This window comes from Coffea eugenioides, chromosome 2, assembly GCF_003713205.1.
Source record: "Coffea eugenioides isolate CCC68of chromosome 2, Ceug_1.0, whole genome shotgun sequence".
In the NCBI taxonomy this organism is placed as follows: Eukaryota; Viridiplantae; Streptophyta; class Magnoliopsida; order Gentianales; family Rubiaceae; genus Coffea; species Coffea eugenioides.
In genome coordinates, this window is record NC_040036.1 from 30,774,598 (window position 1) to 30,787,359 (window position 12,762).

Below are 12,762 nucleotides of genomic sequence, written 5' to 3' on the forward strand. Positions count from 1 at the left end.
CTTAGACATGCCTGTGTAATTGCTTCACATTCTATTTAAAGGATTAACAAAGGAAATCTTGACAGTAAGTTTCTCTTTCTCCCGGACTCTTAGTCTTGCTGAATTTATTTGTTCTTTAGAGAGCTTTCTGATGCACAAGCACTAATTCATAATATAACTGTTCACTTCAATAGTAGTAGTTTTCCACCAAATTTTATATTTGGTACTGCTTCTTCTGCCTATCAGGTATGCTACCTTCCACATTGTTGGTAGTATCTTGCCAATGTCGTTGTAAACCCTCCAACGCATGAATCTAATCCCTTGTGTGAACAATCATTTTGTTTTTGTACATGCAAATACTAATAATAATAATAATAATGTAGACATCAGATTAACAGTAAAAAAGAAAATTTCCACAGCACAGTAAAAAGATAGCAATTGCGCATGCGTATGTCAATTTTTTACGTGTCAACTTGCCAAACTAGTTTTGTGTAACACTTCACACTAAAAGTTTTATCACGTTAAGTTCTTTGATGGGGCTTCGCCATATTTAATTTTTAATTTGTACATATTAGGTATATGATTCATATATATGTTCTTGATTTTGCTTCCACTAGCAAGTTGAGTTTGGACATTTCAGGCTAATTTAGACTCCAAGAGTTTATTATAGAATAAGCACTCAAATTGCTGTATCCCTACCTTAAATACTCATGCCTTTAAGCTATTCCTTGCAGTACGAAAGAACAAGATTTGAAGATGGAAAAAGGCCAAGTATATGTTGAGAGTTATTATATAACAACTCATAGATATCCACTCTCTTGCCCCGAATTTCCTTTTGTTTCAGGGTCTTGTCTCCAATGTAATCTCCAGCTGCTATATCCACCACATTTTGAGTTGTTAAAGTCAACCAATTATAGAAAATGACACTTGCTAGGTCAGAGAGTATTGGTGTAAGAAGGGGGGTGCACCGGTCAAGTAATAGTTTGAAATGCTCCCAGGCTCCTTGCATTGACTTTTCTTCTATCCGTGAAAATGTGCAAATCTTATTCTTTAATGTGCGAATCTTATTCTTTAATGTGCGAATCTTATTCTTTAAATTGATGGTCTTCTGAGATGAATAACAATTGGTCATAAAATTGTTGTGAACATCTTCATATGTTCTCGAACAGCCTTCAAGTAGATTAAATAGTCAAGACTTTGCACGATCTTTGAGACAATATGGAAAGCACAATATCCTTAAATTACCTCTAAAACGCCATTCAAAACGAAGGTTTGGACCACCAAGTAAAATTCCCTGATGAAAGAGTGGATCCTTATTAACCAAGCCATTGATGACAAGCAGCATGTTAAAATGAACCATTTTTAGCTCATAGTTCCTCATCCTATCACTCAGGCGAATGCAATGAGGAGATGCTACTATCACAGAACGTTGGATTTCCCTGAAACAAAATCTAATAGGTAGTGGCACTACTTGCTGTTGATTACTACCATTATTCCTATTCTTTTTTGCCATTTCGGATTTGTCTGAACTACCCGGTTCACTGAACCCTACGGTAACAAGAATCCCAAGTGACAATTGCTACAAAGCTTATTTCTACAAATGAGTTTGTTTCCTCAAATGCTTTGCAGTTTTCTCAACTTCAGAATCAAACACCCAGCCACGGTGTTGGAACAGTGTTATCAACTAGGTACCAAAGCAAAAAAAATCAAAAATAAAAGTAAAGAACTAAAAATGAAAAAATAAAAATAACTAAAGTAGAAAAATTAAGCGTCGTCTCGGCAATAGCACCAAAAACATGATCGACTATTTCTACAAGTGCGTAGAGTCAATCATAATAATAATTCACTTGAAGTATTCTAGGGTCGAACCCATGGGACGAGTCAATTTTCTCAAATTTACTTATTCCAGAAAATAATAAAACTCAAATTCAAAGAGGTTTTAATATATAACTAAAAAATATAAATAAATAATCAGCGCAAATTAAATAAAGTTGAGAAAACAGTTGGCAACAGATTAAGGTTCAAATTTTTATTTAGATTTTGAGTTAATTATCTAGTTATTTTCTTATCATGCCGAGAACGTATCTCACAAAGGTATTTTAGATTATCTCTAAATATATCTAAATTATGCCCAAATATATTTCACATCTCTCTTAAGATTACAAGTATTTAATTGAACCCTTTAAGATCTAAGGTCATATAATTATGTCATACAAATTCTAACCTACTTTCATGATTAGACTAGTACATGGTTATATATCCCTTCTCAGTTTAGTAGAAGGCTTAAGTGCATATCTATGGTGACCAAACACAAACTTGTAATTATATCAAATCAGATAAATCAAGGCAACATCAATTATTTAACTAAAATAAATAATCAATACTCTTTCACAAAATTCTAACCCTGGATATAAATTAGTTCATCATAATTGTAAGAGTAAACAAGAATTCAAGATTAGATAATACAAAACTTAGAATAGAATTTCTCAATTGACGGCATCTCTAAATCCCATGCCTTGATCTCTAAGTTTGAATCTTGAATCTCTAAAGCAAGCCCTAAAACTAATGGTAGACAAGTGTTTCCTCTTAAAAATGTCCTAAGTACTATGCATAGTTTACTAAAGTCCCAGTTGAATCCCCGAAAGAATAGGATTCTTAAAACTGAAGAAAAATGAGTTTGCGCAAAGTGTGGCGCTAATTCCAATGATAAGTCCAGCGCGGGTCATTGATTACTGTAGACAAACACCGTTGCAGTGTCCAACATTAACTTCGACAACAGACATGGATGCGCGCATGAATCCACAAGGATCCATCCACGGATCTTCAATAAATCAGCAGCCTTCGTTTCTTCTTCATTTCTTCTTGCTCTGTCGCTCCTTCACTCAATACATCTTATCAAGATTGGTTCATTTTCTCTCAAATTAAGCTATTCACCTGTTAGAATAACATATGATCAAAATTAAGTAGTTTCTATTCAAGTAGAGCTCAAAAATCACCCTTAGCTAACAATTTACACGTGAATGTGCTACACTTTATACCCATCAAAAAGGCAGAATTTGTTGCATATATATCAAGAGCTAAATCCCTTCGGCTGTCTCTTCAGCAAATCTCTATTAATGATTCAGTGCATGTTTTAACAGGAAAAAAAAATAACTACAAGAAGGTTTATGACTCCATGTCACGTCTACCTTCTTCCGTAATTCGCATGATTCACATGTATTTGCCAATGAAGCCATCCTCTACTGCAGCAAATAGAATTAATTGATAAAAATAGACTATTGGAACAAGAAACCTTGCTAAGCTTTAAAATGCATTAATGACTTCAATTGATAGGTATATCTGATCACTGATTGTGCAGGTGATTCACGTGTAAGCTAGAAAGTTATTTCAGAATTTTAAAAATTGGATATAATTAACTTTGAGTGATTTTTTGCCTCCAAAATAAAAAATTTAACCAAATACAACTTGAAAACTTTTAAGGGTCTGTCAAATGAGGACAGAGCAATCATTAAAATGTAATTCAGGTGTGAAATTTTTTTAAAAAATAAAGTTAACTAGAAAAAGTGTATAAATACAAGAGAGAATAATATTTAGTAATGTGTGCATTTACATGGTATGTTAGTGTGATTTAGATACATTAATGAGTGCCCATTACGCACTTGTTAGAAAATCGAATTTTATTAAGTAGAAATTTCATATACAATCAATTTTTTCTCTTATATTAGTTTACTAAAATAAATGTTATGTTTGACATGTAATGAATTAGTTTGTTTGGCTATCAATAAGCCACCTTCCATTTCAGACTCGGAAGCTTTATGACTCCCGATCACGGCTAGGTTCCTACTTGTCCGCGTGATTCACTTGCAATTCTCCGATGGAGCCTTCCTCCGTTATAGCAGTACTACTAATTGATAAAAATTGTTTATTGGAACAAGAAAACTTGCTAAGATTGGAAACGTATATAGGTATATTTCATCATTGTATTGTATATGTAGTTGTTTCACACGTAAACTAAACAATGAATTGAGAACTATTGAAATTAAATGAAATCAAATTTGAGTAAATACTGATCTCAAAGAAAAATAAAGTGCTCTGACCAAATGCAAGTTGGCAAATTTTTAATTAGAAATTTCATCTAGAATCAGTAATATCTCTTTTTCAGAAGAGATCAGTAAAGTAAAGTTGATGTTTGGCATGCTATACAATTAGTTTGATTGACTGACTAAATAAGTGGATTTACTTACCTCAATCTGTAGATTTTTTGCTTTGTATAATTCGAAAATATCATATAGCAAGATACGCTACCATATCGGAAAAGTCTTTCCAAATAAGTATGCAATTGATATGCGGAACAAAATAACTTAAAGATGGGACATTCCACCGTCCAAAAACTAGCCATATATATACATATACTAATGATTATTATTATCTTTTATATTTATATACTTTCCTTATTTATTTTTACCTACCCTCTCTTGTATTTATTTATTTTTTCTAATTAATCTTATAATTTTAAAAATATAATATATAAAATATATCTTAACAAATGCTCAAAGGGCACCCGTTAGACAAACTGTAACGAGAATAATCAATGTTTTACTTGATTGCAAATTTTTGCATACTTCTGGCATGTGAAAGCACCCAACTGCCAACTGAGCAGATAAGTGCACAATTATTCTACTGAAATTGCTTTAAAATGTAGACAAGCATGTGAGATTGCTTTGCGCTCTATTTAAAGGATTTACAAAATAAATCTTGCCAATACTGAGCTATGGCATTTCAAGTTTCTCTTTGGCTTGGCCTCCTAATCTTGGCCAATTTCTTGTTCTTTAGAGAGCTTTCTGCTGCGCAGGAACCAAGTCATAATGTAACCATTCCATTCAACCGCAGTAGTTTTCCACCTAATTTTATATTTGGTGCTTCTTCTTCTGCCTATCAGGTAAGCCATCTTCCAATTTTTTTTCTTTTTCTAATCTTTCAGCAGTGTCTTTCTAATCCCTCAAAATTCCTTGAACTTAATTTCTAGCTTTAACCATCATTTTATTGATGAACATTAGCAGCCATGTATCATTAAACAATGGACAAGGGTAATTATATACACTCCTAATTCTGTTGTACAGTTTTGTCTACTATTTCACACTCAGAAAAAAAAATACAATTTTGGTCGCTAATATTTGGGATATGATCCTAATTAGACCCTCTCATTTTAGGAAAAACATAATCTTGTAGCTAGTCAATTTGGAAGAATCATGGACAGTTTGCAGTTTCAGTCACACATTGGAAACACATTGGCAACGTCAATGACAGAAGCCATGATGGTTAAATTATATACAACCATTAGGGAATATGATCAGTTTGATAGGCATTGAACACATATAGATGAAGAGAAACTTCTTCCAGGGTTTTCATCTCTACCGAAATGCTACATTCTTAGCTGAAATATATACTCAAGTCTTTAAGTTATGGCCTGCAGTACGAAGGAGCAGCATTCGAAGATGGAAAAGGACCGAGTATATGCGATACTTATATCCACAAATATCCAGGTCTCTCTTCTCTCTCTCTCAATAACAATTCTACAACTCAGAAAAATAACCAAAAAGAACCCAAAATTCCAATGATATTAAAAGAATGACAAAGTTTTCAATCACATTTATGATCACATACCACTTGTGCTTGCTGCAGAGAGAATAAGAGATCGCAGCAATGGAGATGTGGCCGATGATTTTTATCATCGTTACAAGGTCTGGGTATACAATAATTAATGCATCAGATCAATGGGCTATATTCGATTGTTAAAATATCACAGGCAATTAAATGCAAAATTTTGGAATCCTCACTGCGTATGATTTATGCTGACAATGTCACATGCAGGAAGACGTACAACTAATGAACTACATAGGCATAACTGGTTTCAGGTTTACCGTCTCGTGGCCCAGAGTTTTGCCTCGTAAGATGTTTTTTTTTTTTTATGTATTAGTCAAAGTGATAATAATTTTCTGTCAGATATCAAGTTATAGTAGTTATTCATCAGATTTCTTTCTATTCATATTTACTATATGTTTGGCTAGCAGCATATATGTGCAATAGTAAATGATTTTCTTAATCAGTTTTTTGATAATATGTATGCTTACCACGCTTCTTAATTTCAGATGGGAAGCTGAGTAAAGGAGTGAACAAGCAAGGCATTGCCTTTTACAACAACCTCATCAATGAGTTAATATCAAAGGGTTAAGTTGCTTTCTCAAAAATGAAATCTCTTATTCTCTTACTATCAAAGGGAACATAGCGAAGACGATATTAAAAAAAAAAGAATTAATTTTACATACACTGTCAGTGTAAACATTATCACCATTAGATATATGACACATGTGTAAATTTTGAAATTCAAAATTTGCTCATGTGTCATCCATCAAACCTTGATAGTGTAAACGCTGTTAGTGTATACAAACTAAAAAATTAATAGCCCTTCCCTTTCTTTCTTTCTTCATTTACTGATGCCATTGATTTTGTTTTAAATTTTGTGTTAAAACAGGCGTAACACCTTTTGTGACACTGTCTCATTGGGATCCTCCACAAGCCCTAGATGATGAATATGGTGGTTTTCTAAATATTAATATTGTGTGAGTCAAGATTCTTTTTTTTTTTAATAAACAAAGAAATTTACAAATAGATAAGCTTAATAATATATATTCTACGGAGTTAAAATTCATTAACATCCTTTGTAATTTAATTGGCAGGGATGATTTTCGAGATTTCGCTGAGCTTTGTTTTAAAGAATTCGGTGATAGGGTCAAGCACTGGTTGACCTTCAACGAACCGTGGTCTTTTTCCGTTGGTGGTTATGATTCCAGCACCTTTGGAGGCACTATAGCACCTGGAAGATGTTCGGCATGGTTGAACAAAGGATGCCCTGCTGGGGATTCTTCAACTGAGCCATATTTGGTTGCTCACCATATAATCCTTTGCCATGCAACAGCTGCTAAACTGTATAGGGAGAAGTACAAGGTAACTGTAATCATTAATTAATTAATTAGTGTTTGTATTTCATATGCTTATTACACTATAATTTCTCCACAAGCAAAACATTTTTTTTTGGTTTTTCAAAGAGAAATATGAAATATTTATAGTTGGATATTCTACTCTGAAGCCATCTCAAAAGGGGCAGATAGGGATAGTGCTTATAACAAATTGGTGGATACCATACTCCAATTCGAAGGCTGATGCACTTGCGGCCCAAAGAATCCTAGACTTTTTCCTTGGATGGTGAGTACCAATTTAGGTGCTAATTTGTTCCCCCAACTAGTATCATTATTCCCTTGAGAATTGAAATTAATAATATTGATATTATATATAAGACCATATTAATTTATTAACATGAACTCTTCAATTAGCATCTTACTAGCTAGCATGATGTACTAACCTACAAATTTTTAACGCGAGTCTTATGGTTTTGATAGGTTTCTTGATCCACTCACTTTTGGTGACTACCCAAAAAGCATGCGTAGCTTTGTGGGGAAACGCTTACCAAAATTTACTGAAGAACAGAAATTGTTGATCAAAGGGTCCTTAGACTTCCTGGGATTGAACTACTATACTTCAAGTTATGTTTTTAATGCCCCCTATGCTAATAGTGTTAACATCAGCTATTCGACCGACCTGCAAGTTAATTTCACAGGTATAATAGCTCGAATTAATATTATGATTATAACTAATTGTGGACAATTCTAATATTTGGCCCTCACCTTTCAACTTTCATAGATTTAGTCCCTCATGTTCATCAAATTTACAGCTTTAGAGTAGTCCGGAAAATGTATTGTTTGAGACACATAAAGAAGCGAACTCGTCAAAATATAGATGTGGGGAATGAAGGGAGGAACATTTATTAAGAGATCAAATGTGGTAAAAATTAAACAAAGGGAGCAAAAGTGATTTTCATTAGGGACTAGATCTTCAATTCGATTTGGTTATGCCTAAATGTCCATATATTTCTTGTTTGACAGGAATACGGAATGGAAGACCTATTGGGGCACCGGTAAGTTCGTTCATTAGATATCTGGATGAGCTAAAATTATCAAAGAGAGAACTTTTTAAGTAAGGAAAGTCCTAATTTTTTCCCCCTACAAACGCTCAATTAACCTATATCTTTATTTTTTTCCCCCCAATCAATTTCTGTTGATTTGTAGACCGGAGCAGGTTTTTTTTATGTTTATCCAAAAGGGCTTACCGAGCTGCTTGTCCATGTGAAGAAAAACTACAAGAATCCAACAATCTATATTACTGAGAATGGTGAGAAATTGAACAAATAACTCAAATTGATCATCTACATTCGCTTTACTCAAATTGATTTGCACAATGACCAGGGTATGATGAAAGCAATATAAATAGTCTTGAGCAAGCGATCCGTGATACAAAGAGGATCAAATTTTATATCGGCCATTTCAAGGCAGTGAAGGCAGCCATTGAGTAAGTGCACTCCTTCTTCTTTGCAGATCGAATTAATTGGAGAAGCTTTTTATCTATGTGTACATGAAATTTCAAGGGCTAAATCTCTAAATTAAGAAGTCCCTGAAATTGTTCCAAAGGTTCCATGTTTTTATCAAGTTTGCTCAAATTCTACTACAGGTCAATTTTGGTACTTTAGTTGCATTCACCAAAAAAACAAAGAAAAAAGAAAGGCTTTGATCTTCTTTTTCTTAATTAACGGATTGATAACCTACAAAAGTTACGGATAATTTCTTTTGTTTAAGAGATTGCATATAGTCTTAGAAGACTCTAAATCTTGTGTTGAGCAATAATGGATTTGAGATTGTAATTAAGTATTCTTTTATGGTTAATCCGTTGTTTGTTTCTTTAATCTTTGTTTTCAATTGCTACACTTGATTTTGTGAACTATGTTTAACTTTTCATAATTAACTTTGGAGAAAGTCAATCTTTTACATACATGTTGTTTGCACCAATTAATTAACATTGTCGCTTGATATAAAGACTTATTCTGAAGACTAAAATGGCTTGATAGTTGATATACCCTTTACCAAATAGAAACTTTAAGTGATTAAAACTAGGGATAATTTAAGAAACCTCCCCGGAGTGCATATTAACAATTTCACTGAGCTCCCCTGAGATTTAAAAAATTACATTTAAAATGACAATTGTATTCTTAAATATTTTAATGAAATTCCCTTATTTAGCATGCTTATATTTAGAATGAGTTTTAAAATTATTCTTTCATTCTTTTTCCTTCTCTTTCCTTTTTTTTAAATTTTTTGCCAATAAAACTATGGAACTATATCACTATTACTTCTAGTTTTTACTTCTAGTTTTTATTATAACCAAATGTTGAACTAGTTATTTTTTTGACGAGTTAATTTTATATGCAATCCAATATTTTTCCCGATCTTTATTTTCTATTTTTTTATATTAAAATTAACAATAAATCAAAAAGAAATGGCCCAAAATCACTATTAAATTATGATAATCTCACTACTCGAAAAATTCATAAACTCTAAATAAATTATTTCAACATTTTCTTTTCTATCTTATAAATCTAAATCTATAATTAAATACCATCAAAAGTATCATATCATAGTAATAAAATTATTATTATAATTGTTTATCAAATAGTATACATGGACATGAAAAATATGACACTTTTGCCTTATAATTATACTAAATAATCTTATAATTGTATAGAAAAATAAATTAAAACTCATTATACAAGGGTATTTTTGGGTAAAAATTGACAAAGTCAATATTATTTTAATATTTTGTAATTAAAACTATCAAATTAAAGGAGATAAGTGTAATTTTTTAAACTTTATGAGAGTTTAGTGAAATTGTTAGAAATCTCAGGAGAGGTTTCTGAAATTATCCCTTAAAACTATGACAGAAAGCTCATGAAAGAAAGAAGACAAAATGGGGAATCTGGTTGAACAAGTAGCTTTAAAGAAATGGGAATCTGGTTGAACACGACAAAATCCCTATTGAAAGTACATGGTTGAACAAGACAATAAAGTTAATTGCAATTTGCTGATCTGTCATATCGTGGTAATAGCGAAAGTGATGGGTTGCACTTTAAAATAGCCTTCACCAATTCCATTTTGTCGTTTCCTTGTCTTATTTGATGCCCTTTAACTTTTTTATTTTCCTTTTATTTTTTCAAAAAAATACAGTACTAATATACTACTATCGGTTTCTACAGGCTTCTGTAACTTACGGTAGCTATAATGGAACTATTGTACTAATTAGTTTGTTTGGATAAGAATTTATCTGGATGATTTATTTGATTCAGTTACTGTAGCACTTTTTGTGATGTGATGTATGTGAGATAAAAAGGTGATTGGGAATTATGTGTATGATGCAAGCAAAATAAAATCTGAAATTTTTATTTCAAATTCTTGTTGTCCAAACAAACTATTTCAAATATGCGCAACAAAATACCGTAGATGAAAAACAAAGAGAAAATATAATACGTATCTATTTCTTCTTATCTTTTTTTTTTTTTTTTGCAGGAAGGGAGTTGATGTAAAAGGATTCTTGGCATGGACCTTCTTGGACACATTCGAATGGACTGCAGGTTTCACTGAGAAGTTTGGGATAATTTATGTTGACTTTAAGAATGGACTCAAAAGGTGTCCCAAGCATTCAGCTCATTGGTTGAAGCAATTCCTCAAGTAATAAAAATAACAGTTTAGCAATCAAATTCAGTTAAGTTGTTGATGTTTGATGTGGTAGTTGTTTTGAAAATGCGAAGCACAATGTTTGGGTTAAAAATGAAAAAGCCAATTGTGGTTAAGTGAATATACAAAAAAGTTTCACGTGATTTCCAAATATATAATCCGACGTCTCGTAATTTGAACTAAATTGAAAATGTGACGAAGATCGTCAAAACTAATTTAGGTAGATGAAATAATATATATATATATATATATATATATATATATATATATAAGGCTAAAATGCAGAAAGCCCGTGATTAAGTCAACTTACAAGAAAGTCCATTGTGGCTTCAAAAAATATAATATCATCCCTTTCACACATAAAACGATTGTTCTGGTTTGATTAATATCTATATATGGGATAACACCCAAATCACAAAAAAAATCCACAATCATCCATTGTACACACAAAGTGCAACATCCCTTTTGATGACTTTTTTATCTACATAATTTTGACTTTTGCTTTTTGTGAACATTCACAAATCTTGTATTGGTATCATAGGGTCTAGTCTTCTGTCCACTCGAAAGTTTGAGAAAAATATAAGCAACTATTTTGCAAAATTTTCCTTCACTTACACAAAAAAAAAAAAAATTTTAAAATTCTTACTTTAATTTCTTAAAAAGACCCATGGCTAATTGCTCAAAATATCAATGAAAAAAAAAGTGGTGCAAATGTTGGTCTCGAACTATGCCTAAGCACGGTAGCCCTGAAAATTTTTTTTAATCGCGTACACTGTCTGGCTAACTCAGGATCAGGCCAAAAAAAAAGGTACTTTAAGCTTTTTTTTTTTTTTTTTCGAGAAAGCGGTATCCTGCCAGGCTAAGTAAGCACAGCAGTGGTGATACTTTTTTCTAAACGACAAAAAGTACGCCTGCCACAATTTTTTTGTTGCAGAATCTCGTATGGCGAGAATCTTGCTCCTCGTATGGCTTGCTCTTCACGTGCCACATGTAATCATCACTTCGTGCCACATGTAATCATCACTTGTAATTAGAGGTGTCAAAATGGGTGACTTGGGCGGGTTTGGGTTGGGTAAAATGGGTAATGGGTATAAGTGAGTCAACTCATTTATATCCATTTAATTAAATAGGTATAAATGGGTAAATCAAAAAATGAATTGGGTAACCCAATTACCTATTTATAACTCATTTATTTTAACTTTTTGTAAACTCATTTAAATTCATTTTTGCAAACTAAGTTATCAATTTATACCACTCTTTGTACCCATCATTAGTTTTAAATATTTATTTATAATGTTCAATAAACTTAATTACCAATTTTTTTTCATTTATACTCTATGTCACAAAATTACCTATTATTTAATAATTGAATAATAAGAATATAAAAATTTGAACTAAGTACTATAAAAATTAATATAAAAACTTAATCCAAAAATTTTGAACTCCTAACATTTTTTTCATATATAAATTTAAAATTTCATTTTAGAAAGATAAGAAAATAGGCTAAAATTTATCATAAATTAATGAGCAAGTTAACAAACTAAGAGAAAATAAAATAATAAGATAAAACCAACAAATAATAATAATAATAATGAAACAAAAGTAGTTAACATCATGACAAAATGAAAAATTTGAAAAAAAAATGGGTGGGGGAAAAGAAGAGACTTGGGGGGAAGAGAATTCTAAATGGGTTAATTGGGTTTGATGGGTTACCCAATAATACCCATTTAATAAATGGGTATTATTGGGTAACCCATTTATACCCATATACAAAAATTTAAGATACCCATACCCATCTATTCATGGGCGGGTATGGATAAATTTAATTAAGTGGGTTGATTTGCCACCTCTACTTGTAATGTATTTGGCTGGTATTAATTAGCGTGGCTGTTATACCTCCTTTATGTTCACATTTTGGCAATTTTTTGCTCGTTGTCCTATTTAGGTTCAACTGCTTTTCTTTTATTTCTTTTGTTTTTAAATTTTCTTGAGTGGTGTTTTTTCTTTTCTTAATCATTAATCCGAAAAGAACATGCTATGGTATGATTAAAACACGTATACATCATATATTTTTAAAATTAAAAAATGGTTTTGCTTCATTTCCCCT

General features: G+C 31.8%; 1 protein-coding gene across 1 annotated transcript; it reads left to right on the plus strand.

Moving 5' to 3' along the window:
* The first annotated feature begins 4,750 nt into the window (after positions 1–4,750).
* LOC113762291 (beta-glucosidase 24-like) lies at positions 4,751–10,653 on the plus strand. Its single transcript, XM_027305676.1, has 13 exons — positions 4,751–4,918; positions 5,453–5,522; positions 5,662–5,720; positions 5,851–5,926; positions 6,129–6,206; positions 6,512–6,599; positions 6,717–6,984; positions 7,127–7,242; positions 7,437–7,654; positions 7,980–8,011; positions 8,163–8,265; positions 8,340–8,442; positions 10,488–10,653. Exons 1-13 carry the CDS (start codon positions 4,751–4,753, stop codon positions 10,651–10,653), a joined length of 1,545 nt encoding a protein of 514 aa, XP_027161477.1.
* Positions 10,654–12,762: the final 2,109 nt, after the last annotated feature.

Excerpts from the sequence above, each read along its gene's own strand:
- LOC113762291 (XM_027305676.1), top strand. The coding sequence starts at position 4,751 with ATGGCATTTCAAGTTTCTCTTTGGCTTGGCCTCCTAATCTTGGCCAAT. Across the intron at positions 5,523-5,661 it reads TTATATCCACAAATATCCAG|AGAGAATAAGAGATCGCAGC; the intron begins GTCTCTCTTCTC and ends TGCTTGCTGCAG. Across the intron at positions 6,985-7,126 it reads TGTATAGGGAGAAGTACAAG|CCATCTCAAAAGGGGCAGAT; the intron begins GTAACTGTAATC and ends TCTACTCTGAAG.